At 42.3% G+C, this 22,415-nt stretch overlaps 3 protein-coding genes across 5 annotated transcripts; all 3 read right to left on the bottom strand.

Annotated features, from left to right (window-relative positions):
* Positions 1-237: 237 nt before the first annotated feature.
* Positions 238-10,014, bottom strand: LOC123486050 (jupiter microtubule associated homolog 1-like). Its single transcript, XM_045217234.1, has 5 exons — positions 9,800-10,014; positions 8,171-8,313; positions 2,291-2,391; positions 2,069-2,096; positions 238-1,663 (listed from the first exon to the last, which is right to left on the bottom strand). The coding sequence occupies exons 1-5, from the start codon at positions 9,853-9,855 to the stop codon at positions 1,515-1,517; spliced, it is 477 nt and encodes a 158-aa protein (XP_045073169.1). The 5' UTR covers positions 9,856-10,014; the 3' UTR covers positions 238-1,514.
* Positions 10,015-11,176: 1,162 nt separating this feature from the next.
* Positions 11,177-13,631, bottom strand: LOC121554044 (small ubiquitin-related modifier 2). Its single transcript, XM_041867485.2, has 4 exons — positions 13,525-13,631; positions 12,763-12,894; positions 12,325-12,396; positions 11,177-11,962 (listed from the first exon to the last, which is right to left on the bottom strand). The coding sequence occupies exons 1-4, from the start codon at positions 13,543-13,545 to the stop codon at positions 11,897-11,899; spliced, it is 291 nt and encodes a 96-aa protein (XP_041723419.2). The 5' UTR covers positions 13,546-13,631; the 3' UTR covers positions 11,177-11,896.
* A 119-nt stretch (positions 13,632-13,750) lies between these two features.
* On the bottom strand, positions 13,751-22,093 carry LOC123486055 (ADP-ribosylation factor-binding protein GGA3-like). 3 transcript variants are annotated; one of them, XM_045217241.1, is made up of 17 exons: positions 21,996-22,093; positions 21,286-21,370; positions 20,945-21,020; positions 20,756-20,854; positions 20,522-20,645; positions 20,316-20,419; positions 19,816-19,896; positions 19,507-19,644; positions 19,180-19,261; positions 18,939-19,058; positions 18,486-18,722; positions 18,197-18,261; positions 17,755-18,017; positions 17,003-17,295; positions 16,693-16,862; positions 15,775-15,885; positions 13,751-15,530 (listed from the first exon to the last, which is right to left on the bottom strand). In XM_045217241.1, exons 1-17 carry the CDS (start codon positions 22,033-22,035, stop codon positions 15,420-15,422), a joined length of 2,199 nt encoding a protein of 732 aa, XP_045073176.1. In that variant the 5' UTR covers positions 22,036-22,093; the 3' UTR covers positions 13,751-15,419. The 3 variants fall into 3 exon arrangements, with proteins under 3 accessions (XP_045073176.1, XP_045073177.1, XP_045073178.1); XM_045217242.1 differs by lacking the exon at positions 21,996-22,093 and having other exon boundaries at positions 20,945-21,013; positions 21,286-21,355; XM_045217243.1 differs by lacking the exons at positions 20,945-21,020; positions 21,996-22,093 and having other exon boundaries at positions 21,286-21,363.
* Positions 22,094-22,415: the final 322 nt, after the last annotated feature.

Here is a 22,415-nt window from a genome sequence, read left to right as displayed (position 1 = left end):
CCGTGGAGTGCCTGGATACAGCCCTTAGCCGTGGTATATTGGCCATATACCACAAACCCCTGAGGTGCATTATTGATATTACTGTATAAACTGCTTACCAACGTAATTAGCGTAATAAAAATAACTGTTTTGTCATACCCGTGGGCTAGAACCACCCAATTCATAAATGTATTTAGGTTATTGAATAACTACACAGCCAACTGCTCCATAGTCATCAGAAATAAAGACGTAGCCCTGTATGGTCAAAAGTGACATTTAATTTGTGCCAATATTCATTGCGACTTTTACAGTGATAAACAAACCTGCATGAATTCGGATGAACAAGTAACGGTCATGTAGCCCATCTTGACCCTTCAACATCTTCAGAACAGCACTTCAACATGAATTCACTAAAGCCATGTGTGCAATTTCATTCAAATGACATTTGAACTAAATTGACCTGTGTATGTAAATACATACATTGAACCACAGGTTTTCCTGTACAAGGCAGACAGTAAGATAGGCATCAGACCTGTAACAGAGACAATGACAGAAGTTTGAACAAGAACTCTGGACACTGCTTAACGTACCAAATTTTGTCCAACATCGAGAATAAAAAATTATAATAGGCAAAACGAGAACCAGGCAGAGTTGTCATAAGGTCACTTGTCATTCTATCAGATGGAGTACCATACACAAACAGGCATAATTTAGCTGTTGAGAAAGTTTCCCATTAAAATAAGAAAATCATAAAAATCACTCAAAACTGGCACTGAAGTTATAACTTTGACATGTAAGGACAACAGATACAATACAAAACTGAAAACTGATTCTCCATTTCATGACATTAGAATGCCCATTCTCTGAACATATTCTCTGAATTTAGTCTTCAGAAATAACGACGCCAGTGTTTGATTTGATAGCTTGGCTCCCCCGTGTGGATTTTAGTTTCCATAGAAATGTTCAAGTTCAAACTTCATGCAACACTAAATCATGTATCCCAACAATTAATTAATATGACTCACAATTTAGTCCAGCATAACCTTAAAAATAAAATAACTTTCACAGTAAAACTTTTCCTTTTTTTTAACAAAGGCTTCACCAAAATGTTTTGGTTGAGTCGGACTTGGAACAAACCAGGTGTGCATGCAGTTTTTGCCAAACAATGAACAGTGCAAAAGCAACAACTTCATATGCATCCATTTTTTTCCCTTTTTTTTCTCTCAACCTTATCGATCGCGCATCAGAGCTTTTGCCATTGACACCGGATGGAGTGAGGGACAACTTAAACCTCATGCCCTTTGACCAGCAGGCCTGTGACTACAGCACTACAGATGCCAGGGGCTTGGATCAGGTACATAAAGTGCTTCTGTCAAAAAACTCTTACAAAAATTAAAAAAGAGGGGGTATCAAAACAATGGACTCAGGGAGGGAGGAAGAGGGAGAGGACGGGACGGAATTCCTGGACTCACAGATGAACGGGATTCTTCTTTTTAAAAAGAGAAAAGGAGTTTGGAGAAAGAGGGAGAGGGACCTCAACCCAGGATGAGGCTGGACTTGCCCCCTGGGGGGTTCCTGCGGCCTGACGTCATCCCTGCGGCGGGCTGGGAGGCCCCTGCTGACGGTTGGGGCGCCTCCTCCCTCTGCTCTGGAGCAAGAACGGCCTCTACCTCCACAGCGTTATCTAAACATGGAAAAGGAGACAGGATAACATGCTTGAGACTCTTAAGCATTTAAACATTACATTTACATTTTAGTCATTTAGAAGACGCTCTTATCCAGAGCGACTTATAGTTAAGTGAGTGCATACATTTTTCAAACATGTGGTAATACTGCCACTTGAAGCTTTTAAACATCTGGTAATAACAAATACCACAATATACACAAACACTATAAGTGTTCAACATTTCAACACCACAAACCATACTAAAATCATGTTTTTTCCTATGTCTTAGCTATGATTTAACTAGCATTATTGTGAGTAAAATTAACCTTCTTAGAAGTTTACAGACATGAATATGTAGTCTTAAATCTGGACAACTTGTTTAACAGTGGAAGTTAGCAAGAAATTAATCAAAATTGTCCTCACCAGCATTCCCCATGTCATTGTCTCCATTCTAAGAGGAGATTATGGAAAAGGACATAAGTTATTAGAAAACACAACAGAAAGGAGTAGGCCAACTACATGAATGCAAAGTGAAAGAAAATCCTCAACAAGGAATGCCCATTGTTTAACTTTGAGGAAATGTTAACATGGGATATTTCCAGATTCGTCCCCCGCACACACAAACACAGCGTTGAGCCATCTCACCCCGGCGTTGGAGTCTTCATGATTGTTGGAGGAGGACTGGGCAGCACATCTCCTCAGTGGGGCCGAGGGCTCTCCACACAGCACTCCAGTTGGCTTCCCACCTGTAGATATACAGAATTCACACAATTAACATTGGTTGATTCTCATTTATTCCCTGGGAATTGTCTGGCTAATCACCAAGTGATAGAGGGCTACATTCTATTCTACGGACATCTCATGACAGAAGTGATAACATTTGAAATGCTTGATAGTTCTAAGCAGCCAAACACCTCATCTAATCAAGTAGAAAGAAACTAAAACTGCTTAGCCTGGCCATTTCATGGATTGACCCTACTGCTTATGAATTTATTGCTAAATCACAAGGTTTTGCGAGTTATGACGTAGAAACTGAAGTTTGGAGGAAGAGTGAGAGTTCACAGCCACAAAGACAGGAAACACTCCAATTAAACACCCTGCCTGGGGGCAAGCCAAGAACCACTCAGTTTCCCCACCTGACCTTTCAGACAACATGCAGAACTCCCGTACTCAACAGCTGCAAATCAGATAAGTCAGTTGGATTTATCATATAAATGCAACATCCAACAATTTCAAAGACTTTACTGAGTTAGAGTTCATAAGGAAATCTGTCAATTGAAATAAAGTAATTAGGCCCTAATCTATGGATTTCACATGACTGGAAATACAGATGAGTCTGTTGGTCACAGATCTTTATTTATTGTTTCAAAAAAGGTAGGCGTGTGGATCAGAAAACCAGTCAGTATCTAGTGTGACCACCATTTGCCTCATGCAGCGCGACATCGCCGTCGCATAGCGTTGATCAGGCTGTTGATTTTGGCCTGTGGAACGTTGTCCCACTCCTCTTCAATGGCTGTACGAAGTTGCTGGATATTGGTGGGAACTGGAACACGTTGTCGTACACATCAATCCAGAGCATCCCAAACATGCACAATGTCTAGTGAGTATGCAGGCCATGGAAGAGCTGGGACATTCAGCTCTCAGTAATTGTGTACAGATCCTTGCAACGTGGGGCCATGCGTTATGCTGAAACATGAGGTGATGGCAGCGGATGAATGGCTTGACAGTGGGCCTCAGGATCTTGTCAAAGTATCTCGGAATTAAAAATTGCCATCCATAAAATGCAATGGTGTTAGTTGTCCATAGCATATGCCTGCCCATACCATAACCCCACCATGGGGCACTGTTCACAACGTTGACATCAGCAAGCCGCTCGCCCACACGACGCCATACACAGGGTCTGTGGTTGTGAGGCCAAATTCTCTAAAACAACATTGGAGGCGGCTTATGGTAGAGAAATTAACATTAAATTATCTGCCAACAGCTCTGGTGGACATTCCTGTAGACAGCATGCCATAAAACATGGGACCAACACTTTACATGTTGCATTTGATATATATATATATATTTTTGTTCAGTGTATCACCGTATTATTTAAAAAGCATGCGATCAATATCACTATCAACGGAAACAAAGAGATGACAAGCAGCATCAATAGGTTTCAGACAAAGAGCCCTTGAGAGAAGGGCTGTCCATTGTCTATAGAGCAGTCAGTGTATTGTAATGAACTGACTTAATGACGCCAGACTCCACCACAATGAGATCCTCTTGAAAGCTCTATGTTTTTGAGGACTAGGTTAGTACAGGGTGCTTTGACCGCTTTCATTCCACATTTGGCAAACAGAGACAACGTTACGGCACAAGCACCCCATATGAAAAAAACACAGCATTGTGGAAGTCTGGGAAAGTAATGTCCTCAAAATATATAGTGACGCAGCCAAACCGGAAATGTGGCATAGCGACAATCTTATTTTGGGAAAACTTTGGCATAGTGACCATATTTTGATTTTTAACACTTGATATGGGCACTTCCGATTTTTGCGGTATTTCTCGGGCTAAATATAAATTCTTCCCGGTATTGAAACTTGGTCAATTTTTAGGAAAATATGAATCCCTGGTGTATATACACGCATCGTTTGCATTTGGATTACAGATAGTATTATTTAGGTTGTTAACTGGATTGTTCTGACATCTGTGATTTCTTGTTTCTGATTATGTGTACTTGTTTGAGATTTTTACTGCAAGTAACATAAGCATTTCACTGCACCCGCTTATAACATCTGCTAAACTGTGTACGCGACCAATAAACTGATGGGGAACTGATCAAACAAGGACATGGCTGTGGTCCTCCCACTACTCCCGGAACACTAGGCCTGACAGTGACACGGGGGGCGGGGGGGGTGATTGGAGGCCTGACACGGGAGCATTCACTGCAGGCAATGCAGAGATCCTCATAAATATTTCAGCATGGCTCAGACTCAGTCCTGCTGGGATTCAGTGTAGGAACGAACTGTGTCAGTAACAGAAGATCAATAGTGGAAGATCTAATGTAGTGACTATGGATTGGAGGAGTTAATTGGCCATTTCCTACACATGGTGACCAAACATATGGTGACTATGCAAGGTGACCTGTGACTAAGCAAGCTGACATGTTGATTGAGCTTTTCACATAATATCTGGGAAGCGAACTTGAATCACAGCATCAAACATGAACATGATCTGCCCTCTTGTGGAGGAAGTTGCAACTTGCATCCCACATACAGGGTATCCGCAGGTTCCATGAAGTTGAATTTAAGACCTTTATAATGCCACTTGGAATGCAATTTAATACCAATTGTGACGTCTGCACACACCACACCTGCTAATATTTCCCTCCAGAAATGAGCCAGTTAGCAAAAAGTAGTATATTTATGGCTGGCTCTTAAAGTGGAACTGACAGCATTAACACATTTGCAAATATCAAATGCCCACTTTATGCTACAAAATCAACTTTAAGAGGTTTTACAAATAGGTTATATTTGACCAAAATAAATGTACATGTTATTCAACAATTTCAACCAAACTGATCACGCGCGTCAGACTTCTGCGTAGCCAGGCGCTAAAATAGAACTTGGTTAACCTGGGTGTCGAACGCATCTGGTAGGGATAGACAATCAACATGCACGCGCGGAGCCGGTTTGGTCATTAAGATAGAAAGTCAGGCAACCAGTAGGCCTAGGCTATATAAAAATAAACATTAAAAGCAATGAGTCTGATGCAACAGATCAGAACCTTTAACTTAAAAATGTTGACAAAATTAAACACTACATTGCCAAAAGTATGTGGACACCGTTTCAAATTAGTGGATTCAGCTATTTCAGCCATACCTGTTGCTGACAGGTGTATAAAATCGAGCACACTGCCATGCAATCTCCATAGACAAACATTGGCAGTAGAATGGCCTTACTGAAGATCTCTGTGACTTTCAATGTGACACCGTCATAGGATGCCACCTTGCAAACAAGTCAGTTCATCAAATTTCTGCCCTGCTAGAGCTGCCCTGGTCAACTATAAGTGCTGTTATTGTGACGTGGAAATGCCTAGGAGCAACAACTTGATCAGGACCGCTGAAGTGCATAAAAATCTTCTATCCTCGGTTGCAACACTCACTAGTGTTCCAAACTGCCTCTGGAAGCAACGTCCGCACAATAACTGTTCATCGGGTGCTTCATGAAATGGGTTCCATGGCCAAGCAGCTGCACACAAGCCTAAGACCACCATGCGCAATGCCAAGCGTCTGCTGGAGTGGTGTAAAGCTTGCCGCCTTTAAGACTCTGGAGCAGTGGAAACGCTTTCTCTGGAGTGATAGATCCCGCTTCACCATCTGGCAGTCCGACAGACGAATCTGGGTTTGGTGGATGCCAGGAGAACGCTACCTGCCCCAATGCATAGTGCCAACAGTAAAGTTTGGTGGAGGAGGAATAATGACTTGGGGCTGTTTTTCCATGGTTTGGGCTAGGCCCCTTAGTTCCAGTGAAAGGAAAGGCTACAGCATAGACATTCTAGACGATTCTGTGCTTCCAACTTTGTTGGAAGAATGGGGGCTGTTATAGCAGCAAAGGGGGGGGGGACAAAATCCAAATTAATGCCAATGATTTTGGAATAAGATGTTCGACAAGCAGGTTTCCACATACTTTTGGTCATGTAGTGTACTTTCATTGCAGGAAGCAGGATAATGCACATTACTGTTGACCAAATAATGGTTTTAGAACCCAAAGAAATCTGCAGAAATGTTGTGTAGCCTAATCACCAAGATAAGCAAAATTGCGTCGTAAGAAGAGGGCAACGTCTGTGTCAGTAATTTTCAGTTTACCTGCTCTAATTAGTGTTGTCTATCAAATTGTATAGGACTTTCAGCATGCTTATAGAGAAGGGCACTCAACATGTACTGCACTGACACATAACTGATGATCGGTTGAAAGAAATTGATAATAAAGAAGATTGTGGGAGCTATACTGTTAGATTTCAGTGCAGCCTTTGATATTGACCATAACCGGTTGTTGAAAAAAACAACATTGTTATGGCTTTTCAACCTCTGCCATATTGTGGATTCAGAGCTATCTAACAGAACTCTGAGGGTTTTCTTTAACGGAAGCTTCTCCAATGTCAAACATGTCAAGTGTGGTGTACCGCAGGGCAGCTCTCTAGGCCCTCTTTTCTATTTTTACCAATGTCCTGCCACTGGCATTAAAACAAAGCATGGGTGTCCATGTATGATGATGATTCAACCATATTCGCATCAGCAACCACAGCTAATGAAGTACTGAAACCCTTAACAAAGAGTTGCAGTGTGCTTTAGAATGGGTGGCCAGTAATAAACTGGTCCTGAACATCTACAACTAAGAGCATTGTATTTGGTACAAATCATTCCCTAAGTTCTAGACCTCAGCTGAATCTGGTAATGAATGGTGTGGCTGTTGAACAAGTTGAGACTAAATTACTTGGTGTTACCTTAGATTGTAGACTGTCATGGTCAAAACATACAGATTAAAATGGTTGTAAAGATGGGGAGAGGTCTGTCCGTAATAAAGACATGCTCTGCATCTTGATTATTGTCCAGTCGTGTGGTCGAGTGCTGCAAGGAAAGACCTAGTTAAGCTGCAGCTGGCCCAGAACAGAGCGGCACGTCCTGCTCTTCATTGTAGTCAGAGGGCTAATTCTTAGAATTGTGTTGAAAATCCCAAATAGTTTGCATAGTCAACCTACACACAGCTCTGACCCCACCAGACATGCCACCTGGGGTCTTTTCACAGTCCCCAAATCCAGAACAAATGCAAGAAAGTGTACTGTATTATATAGAGCCATTATTGCATGGAACTCCGTTCCATCTCATATTGCTCAAATGAAACGCAAACCTGGTTTCAAAAAACAGATAAAGCAACACCTCTTCCCTATTTTACCTAGATAGTTTGTGTATGTATTGATATGTAGGATACATATGCCTTTTATTTATTTTTATTGATGTAGTTCTGTCCTTGAGCTGTTCTTGTCTATTAATGTTGTGTACTGTCAAGTTTCATGTTTTGTGTGGACCCCAGGAAGAGTAGTTGCTGATTTTGCAACAGCTAATGGGGATCCTAATAAAATACCAACAAAAAACTGGTATAGGCCATCTTGCTCTCTCCTCTGGCAACGGCCCGACTCACACATGACGTGCACAGACACATAGGTGCACATGTGGTTGGATAACTAACATTTTGAAAGTGCGCCTCAAGTATTATTTGATGTTAAAATAATAATAATTGCCGCAGTGGCAACAATTACGCAGCGGCACTATAACGGAAACACTGTAGTCATCTCAGTCGCATCTTTTAAGACCTTTGAAAACGGATTTTAAGGCCTTTAAATTGAGATAAATTAATTTAAGATTGAAAGACTTTAAGGACCCACACATAGAGGAGTTCTGATACATTACATAGGCTACAGACAGCTATAGAGGTACAGTATAAGTATTATACAAGAGGCTGTGGTAGGGTGATAGGTTACCAGGTGGGTTGTTCCTCCGATGAGCATGTGGGTCATCTGGTTCAGCAAAGATGTTGGAGGCCATCTTGTTCTTGCGATTGGGGGGCTTTTCCTCGTCATTGCCGAAAGAGATGTTGGAGGCTCCTCCAGGGGGGCGCAGGACCCTAAGAGACAAAGTAATCAGAAAAGTATTGAGTAAAATAAATAACTAGACTAACTTACACTTTTTTTTTTTTTTTTTATCATTTAGCAGACGCTCTTATCCAGAGCGACTTACAGGAGCAATTAGGGTTAAGTACCTTGCTCAAGGGCACAGACAGATTTTTCACCTAGTCGGCTCGGGGATTAGAACCAGCGACCTTTCGGTTACTGGCACAACACTCTTAACCACTAAGCTACCTGCCGCCCTTTCAATGCCTTCCTGACTCCTGTCATTATAGTGGTCTGGTTAGCTGACACACTGAGTGACTGGAGCTAATCTATGCTGACACACAATGCTTTGAATTCATTTTAGAGATGGGCTCCTGCTGGCTCCACTATCTCTTCCTGCAGTGAGTGAACCCACCTTTAAGCCGAGGACTTAGAATAGGATGAAAAATGGGTGTGACATAAAACCATGGAGACCAAACCTGAGGATTTTTAAAACATGAAAGAATCTTTGAAATGGCAGCTTCTCTGCATTTAGAGATAATGATAGAAAGCAATACCTTCTGCTAAGATTAAGAATGTAAATGTTTTTTCATTTGCATGCCTTGTGTTTGCATAAATGTAAACCAGGTGTAAACCAGGTGCAAGCTCACTTGATCGAGTTTCACCATAAGACATTTTAGGTTCCCCCAGCCCACTCGCCCAAAAAGGCACACTACAACCAGCGGGTCATTAAATATCCAGATGTCATTGTAGCTAGTTGCCTCTGTACATGGGGCAGCTGCTTCGGCCTGATATTAACATCAATCAAGCCGGCTAAACCAACCAGATGCAAGATAATTTAGGTCTGATTAGCATAGTTGGTTTTGCAAGTCAGTAAGTAGCTAGCCTAATAGATGTTTAGTGAATATTTAATTTCAGCAAATCTGATTATGAACGTGGGCTGCATGGTCGTGGTTGGCAAAGTGGATACTAGTAGTCGGCTAGAAAAAGCATCCTCCACAGGGGGCCCCACCCAACCATAAAATTAACTGCCATTGATTTGCTAGCCAACGACAAGTTTCATGTTTGGCTCTAGGGTCATGCACCTTACATTGATAAAAGAACATGCGAATGTTGGTTCCTTTGAAGGCAAGCAATCAGTGAGAACCATTTGCTTGCTTTTACACACCTACTAGCACGTTCGCTAGCTATATTCACTAGCTAAATGCTAGCAAGCTAACGTTAGTTAGCCTGTTCCACATACAAAGAGAGGAAAATATCAACAGTGGTTGTGGACACAGACGCATTTAACAGATAATACATCCACTCACAAATAATTTAAAATTCCATTAATACGGCCAAGTTAAGAAAATAGTGTATATTGTTTGACAGTTAGAGTTCACTAGCTAGCTAAGGTTAGCTAGCTAAGGTTAGCTAGCTAACTTAGCTGTCTAGAGGAGGGCTGCATCATTTGACATTTGGCTGAAAATGCAACTGCAAGGCTCTTGACATGATGCTTACCTGGAGCTGCTTTTTGCTCCGGCTTCCATGCCTGAATATATAGTTGTCGTCGTCATTTTGTGACAGGCAAGTAAGAGTTGATAAGCTATTGCTAAATAACACGATGATTTTGGCGTTTTTAGACCAATATTCACCACCTCATACTCGTTTTACTCCACCCGGTACAAGCAAAATGATCAATCGGCTTTGAAAAAACGTGAGGGCGTTTCCATCGTTGAATTGCCACCCACAAAAGGACGATTCGTTACTCTGATTGGTTCCTGACTCATAAATCATGCATTTGATTGGAGAATCGGTGTACGACCTGCGAGCTCAAGGAAAAGCGAACGGTCCTCAGCAACACAAAAAGGATCCACATGATAATGTCTGAATCTAGAGATTTTATAACCCTCCTTCCTGTACAATCAAACATTTTGAGATAAATCCTTTCCTGACAAATACTTCTGTTTTTACACCCCATACAGAACCAATCAGTCGATACAATAGAGAACAATCATAAAAAAATCTGACTATATGAATCAGACAGGTCACCTAGTCTGTCTGCATTTACACAGGCAGTCCAATTCTGATCTTTTTTCCACTAATTGGTCTTTTGACCAATTATATCAGATATTTTCACATCAGATCTTTTTCAGACCTGATCTGAAAAAAATATCAGAATTGGGCTTCCTGTGTAAACAGCCCTACTGACCCACTAGTAAGTCAGATGGTTGATAATCACCTATTCATATCATGTTCCACTAGTTAGTAGGCCAGAAGGTTGATAATCATGGATTCATATCATGAACTAGTGGATCAAGATATAAATCAGTGATTATCAACCTTCTGACCTACTAGTGGGACAGTAGATGACCTGTCATTCATATCGTCAGATTTTTTATTGTTGTTCTCTATTGTATTGACTGATTGGTTCTGTATGGGGTTAAGCAGTAATAATTTTTATTTTGTATTATCATTATGTCACGATTTGGATTTTAACCTTTATTTCAAGCTTTTTCATCAAACATCCCCTTTTCTTTTTATGTCAGACGGTCCAGGACCATCCTCAAGTCAATTGCTTTAATTTCTGGAAAAGGCTTAAAATCCAAGTTAAAATCCAGGTCATGTGACATGATTAACCAGAACACAGGGCCCTAATTATCTTTTACAGTCTGTGTGAGATTGACACACAGGCATATCAATAAAATGGCACTTTTCCTAACAAAATTAATTGTGACATCAGCTTCCCACCATCAAGAGTACATGGAGGGATAAATTCAATAAGCCTAGCGTGCATACATCTTTGAATGTCAGGATTGCTGTAAGTGATGGCATCATCAATCTCCTCTCTACCATCTGAACATGCACAGAGGCCTATATATCTATGACAGAGACAGATTTAAAAAAGAATCAATTTATTTCAACAATAACAGATGCGAGTCAATTGAAATGCAGGCTTATTAGAGAACATCAATACAAGTTGCATCGCAAACAAAACCTCTACAACATAAGTATAAAAAAAAAGGATCAAGAATCCATCTCTGAAAACAAAAACTGAAGTCTGCTGACCAGCAATCGTCAAAACTGATGAATTAGACGTAAAGAATTTACACTCACCTTCCAAAAAAGACATTGTCCAGAATTGTAGGCTTTGATTGCTGGATTAGTTCGGCACATGAAACAGGATCTGACAAAAATGGGTACCCTCACTCACAACCCTTACTTACAGATGTTTATGTACAGAATAAATGCAAGGATGATATAATATACAACAGTATGTTATGTGCATTTTGTGAAAATATCAGAGTGAATGGTATTAACAGTTGTAAAAATAGGTATGCTGAATCGCAAATCGACCCCAAACTCTTACTCCCTAGGCACTTCTGTGGACCTGAAAGGATTGGATGTATCCAATATGGCCATCATACAGCAAGTCAGAGATATTACCATATTGGTCAAACCTATCCAATCGTTTCAGATCTGCATGAAGTGCCTAGGGATAGGAGTTAGAGGTCAATTTGGAATTCAAAAGCGGAGTTTCAGAAAAGAAGACATTATTAGGGAACGTAGAGGTGAGCTGATAGGGGAGGTAGGGGTGTTGGTGGGGAACATAGGCCCCTAGTGAAGAAAACCTCCCGTTTGCTGCTGGAACACATCAATTGTGTCTTCATCTTCCATTTCCAACTGACAAAACAAAAGTCATAGTCAATATCAGTTATAGCATCATAGCCATTTATAAGCATGTTTCTACCAGAGTCAACATGCTTCAATGGGCAGGATAAAACAGGTTTTAAAAATATATTTTTTGGGGGGGTATTTTTAAGTTTTATTGACAGGTTCAGATCACAATGTTAAATGGGGAGACAGATGAGAGGATTACAGGAGAGAAAGTAAGAGGAGGAATGGGGATTGAACCTCTGCCTCCAGGGGCATATGTTGTCCTGGAGGCAGCCCCCGGCACAGGGTAAAACTGTTTGCCAATGAACGGTCAACTCAACCATATGATATGAGGAACCAACAATAACAAACCTTATCGGCCAACTTACTTGTGCTGGTGTGTCCGTCTCGTTGATGGGTTGACCATCAAACCGGAACCGTATTTGCCTAATCGTCAGGCCCTGTGGAAAGGCATCATAAGACACTTAAATATGCAAATACTATAAAATACACAATACTTCAATCAAGGGAACTTGTGCATTGTAATAAAGCCCTCCGTCTGGGTGCATGTGTACAGGACGTCACGTTGCTTGCTTAGTGAGTACCACTTCCTCCCGATTCGGCCCATACCTTGCGGGAACTTGGGACCTCTGCCTTGTTAACACACATGACCGCCCTCCTGAAGCGTCTTACCAGTCGGCGCCACGCGAAATGCTAGCTATTCGCTGGCGCAAGTGGGGACACTTCAGGCTGAGGAGTCAATTTCACACATCCCCATGTGCTACACATGCATGTTTGTCAGACAACGGATGCTGCTGGTGCCTTACCTGTCTTTCACAATATGCCTTCATGAGTTTGCTGAGAGGTGTGTGCCTTTTGATCTTGAACTGCACCACTGAGCCGTCTTGTCCTGCAACCTTCAAGTTGATGTGGTCATTGTTCTCGGTCTTCACTCCTTCCTAAAAACAAATAAAACAGATTCCATGATTAGAGAAGGGAGTGGATATTTGGAACATTCTCTAGTAACTTAACTATCATTCACATCTAAACAAACTTTCAAATCATGGATGATGATATTTGGATAGAGACTTTAATGTGAAGTGCAATGGTCTGCACAGAATACTCTGATTCATAACAATGCAATGTTTACAACAAGCTAATTGATCATGTTAGCATGCTAGCTACTGTATGTAGCTAGCTGCCATACTGTTTTTCGGGCACGGGCCCTCGACGTTAGCCATCTAGTCATCTCGGTAGCATCCTTGCATCATGACGAGAAAACACTTTAAAATGAATATGAACAATATGAATATTACATTTAAATTTGAAAATTAAACTGCTTATATTGACTGCCAAAACATTAATAAATCACAAAAGGCACTGTTTACTGATATTATTCACTAGCTAGCTACATGCTAGCAGTTAGGCTAGCTGTCCAGACCGATTCTGAAATATTTCCTAGTAAATCAACCGGTTTAGTAAATTAACTGCTATAAACCTCAAACCTTTTCTAAATATCATACAGACCAACATAACGAGAATACATTTTCACTGTAAATATTGCGAATAAAAGACGTTTCATTGCTCACCTTGGGTTTTTCGTCTGCCATTGCTGCTACACTTCAGCAACTGTGCGCTTTCTCCACGACGCTTGGCCAGGAGCGGCACTTCCATCTGCGCCAGTTTGGAGAGCAGTCTGTGCTGCGCTTTTTCCATGACGATACATTTTTGAGCACTCACAGTGTGTGCGCGCATTGTGTTGCTTGTCGGTGTGTAACTAAACTTAAAAATACAAAGTAAAATGACATTTTCCAAGAGGGTTGATTATTTATAGGTGTTTCATCGCCGGTAATCAAAGTCAGTGTAGGCGCAAGGGGGTTAGGGCAGTCTGGCAGGCATATGCACATACAGCATATGGCAATTCTTAAAAATTAAGACTAATTCTTCATGCGGTGAAACAGCTCTTCGAAAATACATATACAGTACATACTTCTGTTAAATCTCATTAAAGAACCACACATTAATGCACATGAATTAATTTGTCAATCTCTAAAATGGACAATAAATACAGCAACAATTTATATCTAGGTCTGGAAGAGTCCTACTCCCATTGTAACATGACACTGGTACTGATAACAGAAAATGGCTGCAGAATGCAGACAGACAGAATACAGACAGAGATAGTCAGACACTCCTGTTACATACTAGTACATTGCAAGGGACATCCATAAGCCCTATTTTGAGTGACTGATTCATGTCCTATTGTCCCACTGCAGGCAAAGCACATTCAACACGGGCTGTTTGAATGTGGATGCAAGGTTTAGGACATCGCAGATAGAAATTTAATGTATAGAGCTGACAAGCTTCCCTATTCAAACAACTTTGTTCTACTCAATACAGGTCTATCTCAAAGTGCTGTGATATTTCACCCTCCTGGATAAGCCCCTGGTTTCTACAAACTAATATTACATTGCTACCAAGCCATTCAAAGTCAAGTCCTACAGGCTTGGACAAAGAGTACTGACGAGTGAGACTGCAAATTATATGTCACGAGTATGCAGGGAAAAATTCAGCAATAAACTGTGATCTCAAAACAGTAGACAGAGCCTGCTTCGCTAACACCATCTCTGGAAACTAATACCTTCATGACAAGCACCTAAAAATAAATAAATAAATACTGAAGGATTCACAGTCACACACCTTGGCAGGCCACCCCCTCCCATAACTGAAACATGTCATTATAGCACTAATATAAATATATAGATAGAAATAGAAAAATCCCACCTGACCAGATAAATAGTGCTCTGCTTTCAAAATACTAATAATTAATTTGAATATATTCACAAAGTGCTTCTCAACACATTATGCAAGTGTTCAGCATTTAGCTATCTGTACTGTCAGTTATCTGCACCATCAGTTTTTACTGAGGTATTGGAATAGAGTGAAAGGGGGCAGGTGGAAAAGAGATACATGTATACCGTATGCTACTAGTCTAGGGCTTCTTTTCCATTAACAGTGACAAGAGGGAGATTATCCCTGTCCATTTCCCAGTAGTTCAGTGTAACCGCGTAATCTTGTGTAACTGCATGATATATCATGTGATAACTTCCACTCTTATCACATGCTAGGCTGGCTCTTCTTGACCGTTGAAAGTTATAAACTTTACAAGTGTATATGACCACTCTCAAACCAAACATTGTAAGTCTGTATGGCATTTCTAAAGTGCAGCAATTCTGTAACAATTCCATTCAGAGAAGATTGGGCTTGAAGTGGAAAAAAAAATCAACATGACACCTAACAGAAGAACAATGTAACAAATGGCATAATGGTATTAGCGCTTAATAACTTACTAGTATATGAAACATTCACAAATACATTGATTCTCCCCCAAATACCGTCTTTGTAGCGTCAACTGACTCAAGCTCAAGCTGTCCCCACCATGTGTTACTGTATTGTCTCTGGCACCATTTTGGGGTTAGGGGGGCTATAGAGCCCCCCATATCTCAGCTGGGGGGAACTGGTCCACCTCCCCAGTCTCTGTGCACTGCTGCTCTCCCAGTGTGAACGTCAGCTTGTATCTCATCCGGACCTTCTCCTGCAAGAGAGAGAGAGACACACAGGCACAGAGTTAGCACACAGGAATCATAAAGACCAAGTAACAACTGTAAAGGATGGAATAATGGATCCTGAACCTTAGCATATACAAAAAATGTATGCACTCACTGTACCATAACACATCTGCTAAGTGGTATATATTATTACATCATAATAACCACATTTTCAACTCATGCAAATATCAGATTGCTAACTCTCATTGACTACACTAGGAGGACTCTCACCAAGAGTGGGTTGGCCAGCAGCATGACTTGAGTGATGGCGGCGGGGGGAAAGATGGGGTTAAAGGGCGCCAGGTCAGTTCCCGAGGGCGGTTGTAGCCTCACCTTCATCGACTGGCACGGAGGAAGGAATGAACAGGGAGGAGGGGGGAAGAGTTATCAGTGACAGTTTGAGGACATTTACATTTTAGTCATTTAGCAGACGCATACATTATATTTTCATACGGCCCCCCGTGGGAATCGAACCCACAACCCTGGCGTTGCAAACGCCATGCTCTACCAACTGAGCTACATCCCTGCCGGCCATTCCCTCCCCTACCCTGGATGACAGTGGGCCAATTGTGCGCCACCCCATGGGTCTCCCGGTCGCGGCCGGCTACGACAGAGCCTGGATTCGAACCAGGATCTCTAGTGGCACAGCTAGCACTGCGATGCAGTGCCTTAGACCACTGCGCCACTCAGTGGTCTAAGGCACTGCATCGCAATATTATAGTTTGAGCAAACTTCACTGCCTTCAAATGTCATGAGTTCTGTTCCTCAACTACAGCAGGGTTCCCCAACTGGCGGCATTGGTTTTAATTGGCCCCCCAAGTTTTTGGAAATCTGTTCCTAAGTATTCCCACACATAATAGAGAGATACTGTATACTGTATGTGATCGTATACAAATGTAAGCAAGGTTTGAAAATATTATGTTTTAGTCAAATATTATATCTTCTTGCGGTCAATTTGCAGTCTACAAATTATTTGTAATTATGTTCCGGCTCCGACCATCAGCTCAAGAAGAAAAATTGGCCCGTGGCTGAATCTAGTTGATTATCCCTGTACTACAGTGTAAGTACATACTACAGTGTAAGTATAGACTACAGTGTAAGTGAATAGGTTGTTACAGTGCGAGTGTCCACTGTCCAAGTCAGCCTTACCTTGGGTACAGCAGCCTGTAGGACTATGTTCCTGACGGGAAGAGGCGCCGTGTTCAGCATGGACACCACTATCACCAGCACGTCAGGCCGGCCCGGCGGACAGTCGGTGGCAAAGTGCAGGAGAACACGGACCCCGTCTTTATCATAGGCCGTCACAGGACACACCTTGCCTTAACCATCACAGAATGACAGAGAGAGGAAGAAAACACTCAGTATCTGCACTTCCAGCCACTGTACTGATCCATCTGTGTTGACCAGACTACAATACCCAGAAATCCCTGAAGGCAGGCTAGGTCTTCCTGGAACTCACTTGGCTTGATGGCTTCCAGGGGGACGTGGACGTTACTTAGGGAGATCTCAGGGACCTTGGCTGGGCTGGCCTGCCCCAGCGGGAGAATCAGGATGGGGGACAGGGAGCGGAGAAGGGGGCTGTCATCAGCCTGGGTCTTAGGGGACATGGTAGGGGCTGCAGCAACAGATGGTAGGATGCCCAGAGGGAGAGGGCTGGATCTGGAGGCAGGGATCCCAATTCTCGGGGAGGCAGTGGCACCCATAGCCTCACCCATCCCAAACAGGTCGCCAGCGTTGATCACACCAGGCATGCTATAGTAGATGATGAAAGATGGATGTACATTAAAACACTACTCTGTACCGCCCATCCCTACTGCATACACTCGAATGAATAGATCAAGAAATATTCAAGCAATTGGTTATTATAGTTGGTGGCATTTAAATGCTACTTCAGTTATCCACTTTCAAGCCTCCACAGTTACATGGTGTGCTACATGCTAGCTAGCATCTAGCCTCCACAGTTACATGGTGTGCTACATGCTAGCTAGCATCTAGCCTCCACAGTTCCATGGTGTGCTACATGCTAGCTAGCATCTAGCCTCCACAGTTCCATGGTGTGCTACATGCTAGCTAGCATCTAGCCTCCACAGTTCCATGGTGTGCTACATGCTAGCTAGCATTTAGCCTCCACAGTTACATGGTGTGCTACATGCTAGCTAGCATCTAGCCTTCACAGGAACAGAACATATGATTGGTAGTGGAGATGAGCACCTCTTGGGGCTGCCCAGATCCAACATGGCCAGGTCCTGCAGACTGTGGTTCAGGGAGGCGGAGACTGCCTGGGCAGCAGCACTGGGGTAGGGGAAGGAGGCCGCCGCTGACGATTGTGGGTAACTGACAGGGTCGGCTGTCTTAGAAGCAGGCTCCGTTGTAGAAGCTCCTAACAGGTCCAAAGTGGCGTCTGTCGTAGAAGCTGCAGAGAATACAGTAGCTTGAAGGGCGCTGCCAAACAGGTCCAAAACTGGGTTGGGAGCCTGGAAGACAAGGGGTTTAACATCAATTGTTTAACAAAAACCCATGACAATTACCATTAAACAATGTGTGTCAAGCTAATATTGTTAAGATCAATATTTCCAGGAAGGATAAATATTTCTACCAGATAAATGCTTCTGAAAGTGTTGACTGGTTAGGACACTTGAAAATGGCCATTTACCTGCAAAGATGTCGTCCACAGATTATTCAAGTTGTCATCTTTTGCAGGAACTGGGTCATTAAGTCCTGAAACAAACAAACAAATAGTCAATATATCAGTCAATATATTCTCCTATTCTATCAAGAAAACCCTGATTTCCCAGAAGAGGGAGAGACTTTGGCAATATATGTGGGGATTAGGTAGGTCCACTATGTGAATTCAAGGTCAAAAACATTAATCACAAAGACCCACAGAAGACTAATGCTTTTTAATCAGAGACATAAAGGTGCTACTACAGGATGTGCTTTACCTAGAGAGAGGAGCTCTTTGTCCAGTAGAGACAGTGCGGCAGACGGTTTGGTGGGGCTGGGGTCCTCCAAGGCAGGGAAGACCTGAAGGTCCTGGAGGGGGGCAGACCCATACAGCATGTCGGCTGGGATGAGGTCTGGGTGCTGGGCTAGAGGAGGATGCTCTGGTGGGGAGGGGCTCAGGAGTTCCAGACCAGCCAGGTCTATCAGGATCTCAGACTGGTTGCTGTCTTTGGTACCTGGCCAGGGAGGGAGAGAGATTGAGTTTCACTTATTTGTTGCTGCTATCATGATTTGGGAAGTTCACAAGATGAGGGTGAAACAGTCCAACATGGTAAATACAATAAGACACCAATGTGATCTCAGATGAAGGGGGGCTTACACTTTTGTAAAGAATCCCCAGACCTGGGCCTCAGAAAATAAAAGGTTGAATCTGTGAACACTCATGTTCTTACATTGTGTAGTAGTTGATGGTCCAAATGGCTCCATCTCTCCATTGACAGTCTGTCCCTCCACAATCCTCTTATAGGAGTTGATGACACGAGACAGGTCATCGCTGGCCTGCAATATGTCACCTGGGGGTCATGAGAGGTCAAAGGTCACAATGAAGGATCATCCAACCAATCAATATGACCAATGGGAGGGATTCAACTATTTTGGCCAATAAGATGGCAGGCCTCAGAGGGTGTTGGTTACCTAAGCTGCTGTCATTGTCCTCTGTCTCTGTGGCCAGCTTGAACACAGTCCCCCTCAACTTGTCACAGTCACCGTAAAGCTCCTGAAATAAATAAAAAAACACCAATAATAATATTATGTGATGACAACACATTTCATATATGCTTCCAAAGTGTATTAACAATGTGGTTTTAACAACAAAATATTGATTTTCAAGAAAACTTTCATTGTGCTGTAAGCTATCTTTTTATTTTCCACAAAGTCAGTCTACAAAAATATGTCTATCTATAAAAATAAAAAAATTAGAAGAGTCTACAATAGTGATAGTGATGTAAGATGTGCAACAACTTTGATAAGTTCCTTGTCTCCATCCGTTGATTGGTCCCTGCTGAAGTGGCTGAGCATCTCGTTGAGCAGTTTAACACTGTTGTTGACCTCCTCCAGGGTGCCGCTGCGCTTCGATGCTCTCTGCAGCCTCACCTCATCCTGAAACACAGCACACACCTGCCTTAAACCCACTGGGACACAGTGACTGACAGAGGGACAGATTCAATCACTTGTCGTCATCATGATGTTTGTGTAGCAGCTCTGTTTATTTACACAACTGCTGCCTACGTCACGGGATGCATATCTGTATGATAATGCATGTAGGCTAACCTCTTTGACCATGTTTTTGATGAGGCGGTTGGCCTCCTGTAGATCCTCAGGCTTTTTGCTCTTCAGAAGCTCGGCCAGTCGCTACAGAGAGAGAGAGAGAGAGAGAGAGAGAGCGAAAGAGAGAGAGGGGAGAATAATCAGTCAGTGTCTCTAGTACTCTAGTCTGTTTCCCACAGTATGGTCCAGTCACAGCAGCCAAGGCCTGTGAAAGATCCCAGGGTTTGAGAAAACATCTTTGATCATAGATCAACTTGAAGCTCAGCAAAGCAAACATGCCACGACCAATGAGAAAGAGGATGGGATAGTCAGGTGGTTTTTATATTGTAATTGTTATTGTAATGACGTAGCCATAATCTATCTAGCCTATGCTATTTGTATCCCAAAGACAGAAACATATATTTTTTTAAGATGGCACAAATAACATGTTCTTCACAAAGTCCATTTCTAGCATCCGTATACAAAGATCTTCAATCAAACATCATAAGACGGAAGCATCTCACCTTGCTCTTCTCCTCGTTCTCAAACACAGGGTTCTTGGGCCGGGAGGGCGGCGACGGCATCAGTGTCTTATCCAGAGGAACCTCAGGGTCAACTGTGACAATTCCTGAAAAAAGGCAACAGTTAGAAGTGCCATGGCGACTTTACAGTATAGGCTAAAAACCAATGAAAAACTGAAATAGGGTCATTTTCAATGTTGAAATCCTACCTTGTTTCTTCAGCATTTGATAAGCGTCACTGATCTTGGCCTCATTGGGTAAAGAGAGCGTCCAGCTGAAGAGCATATCTACCACTCTCTTCTTCACTACCTCCGACACTCTGTCACCTAGATACTGGAACAGGGTTCAGTTGGATGGATTCCATTTTAACAAAGCCACAAATTACACTATCATATAGAACTATGGGACTAAGGACCAATACAAAACAGATATCATCTACTTACTTTAGGTGACACCACTTTGATGAGTTCATTTAGAAACCTAAATTTCCCAACTTCGTTATGAAACCTTTTCCCGCAGTTCTTCATGCAAGCCTCTAAAACCTGCAGTGAGTGGTCAGTGTTAAAGCTCCTAGAATTATAGGCCTAGTGATAAATGATAAATACTCAATGTAAGAGTGGGATGTTACGCACCATCAAAGCCTGTATTGCCTCCAATTCTTGTGGGGACTGGATTTTATGGCCTAACAATCTCACAGCAATCTGTGGGCTTAAGTTAAAATGGAAATCCTATCATATCAGAACAAATCTCAAACAATTCAAGGATTCGACAGTTCCAAATTAGCCTAATTTGAGGTTATGCAGTTGACAATGGTGACAACAGTAAAATGTTAAAACCATTACAACTTCAGAAAACCCTAACGATTACAATGAGATTACTACCATAACACTGCAGAAATGAGTTCAGCTTCTGAAATATGATCCAGTGGACATGCTGTAACGTTACTTGAAGAGCAAAGAAAAAGCATCCATACCCTTCCAATTCCTTATTGATTTGGTCACAGAATCCTATAATGTACTCCCAGTCCTCCTGCCTGTTGGATGGGTTGGTGGCTTTGTCTGCAAGGGGGGAGAAAAATCACATGAATATCTATCCCTGACTGTGTTTTCATAGCCTTCTTTAGAAAAACTGGTGATGGCTGACATCTGAATGTGATAAAAGCCAAACATGTCATGTAAGTTACAGCACATTTGTCTTGACGCAAGCACTGCAAGATCTAGTCGAATGCAGGCAGCCATTGCAGTAAAATTAGGTAGCTAGGTTGGCAGCTAGCTAGTCATAGAGTTGTGTAGCCAGCTGGTGGTGAATTTGTAAACAACTAACGTTCCAGTAGTTGCTAAGCTAGCTAGCCAACTCCAAAAATCTTGACAACTAGTAAGAAATAGCTAGCTAGCTACCTAACAAGTGTCCATAAAGGGTCGAAGTTAATGGGCATTTTGAACATGAACTGTTGTCAAAACAGTTTGACAGCTAGCTAGCTAGCTAACGTTAGCTAACATTGCAAGCCACCTCTCATGACCCAAACATTGACTCAAAACACAAATAAATGAACATAGACATTGTTGCCATTTGTATAAAATGTACATTCTAACTGGTGATGTAGAAGTTAATTGCCAAATTGTTGAATATTAAAACGATGCATAAAGAAGTACATATAATTGAATTTCCAAGCATGCAACTCACTGAGCCACGACTCCAGCGACTCCCCTTCCGCATCGGCCATATTCACTGCGTTAGGGAGACACCAATGGGCAAATTCGATTATGCTGAGCCACGGGGCACCGATCGTGAACGGGCAAAAGCGGTGAGGGAGGAGCTCATTTTCAAATCGAACAGTAATCTACTGCGATCGGTCATGTTGTCTACAGCATGGTGCATACAACATCCAGTTTCCTTACAATATTTTCATTGGGAAGGCAGATAAAACGTTTTTATCGAAAGCAAATCACTTTTGCATGTCAAAACAGAATCCTACTCATTAATCCACCTGCTTAATAATGTCACTTTTGTTTTGAGCCAACTTCGCTGGGGCTTTGAAAGGGGCACCTGGCTCACACCCGGGAGGCAGCCCAACGTTATGATAATTTGTTGGCGCAGATGGTT

This window comes from Coregonus clupeaformis, unplaced genomic scaffold, assembly GCF_020615455.1.
Source record: "Coregonus clupeaformis isolate EN_2021a unplaced genomic scaffold, ASM2061545v1 scaf0976, whole genome shotgun sequence".
NCBI lineage: Eukaryota > Metazoa > Chordata > Actinopteri > Salmoniformes > Salmonidae > Coregonus > Coregonus clupeaformis.
This window is presented reverse-complemented; position numbering and strand designations above follow the sequence as displayed.

Excerpts from the sequence above, each read along its gene's own strand:
- LOC123486050 (XM_045217234.1), bottom strand. The coding sequence starts at position 9,855 with ATGACGACGACAACTATATATTCAGGCATGGAAGCCGGAGCAAAAAGC. Across the intron at positions 8,314-9,799 it reads GGAGCAAAAAGCAGCTCCAG|GGTCCTGCGCCCCCCTGGAG; the intron begins GTAAGCATCATG and ends TTTGTCTCTTAG. Across the intron at positions 2,392-8,170 it reads TCGGAGGAACAACCCACCTG|GTGGGAAGCCAACTGGAGTG; the intron begins GTAACCTATCAC and ends GTATATCTACAG.
- LOC121554044 (XM_041867485.2), bottom strand. The coding sequence starts at position 13,545 with ATGGCAGACGAAAAACCCAAG. Across the intron at positions 12,895-13,524 it reads TGGCAGACGAAAAACCCAAG|GAAGGAGTGAAGACCGAGAA; the intron begins GTGAGCAATGAA and ends ATTTGTTTTTAG. Across the intron at positions 11,963-12,324 it reads AGACGGACACACCAGCACAA|TTGGAAATGGAAGATGAAGA; the intron begins GTAAGTTGGCCG and ends TTGTTTTGTCAG.
- LOC123486055 (XM_045217241.1), bottom strand. The coding sequence starts at position 22,035 with ATGGCCGATGCGGAAGGGGAGTCGCTGGAGTCGTGGCTCA. Across the intron at positions 20,420-20,521 it reads TCAAATGCTGAAGAAACAAG|GAATTGTCACAGTTGACCCT; the intron begins GTAGGATTTCAA and ends GCCTTTTTTCAG. Across the intron at positions 18,018-18,196 it reads TGTGGACGACATCTTTGCAG|GCTCCCAACCCAGTTTTGGA; the intron begins GTAAATGGCCAT and ends CTTGTCTTCCAG.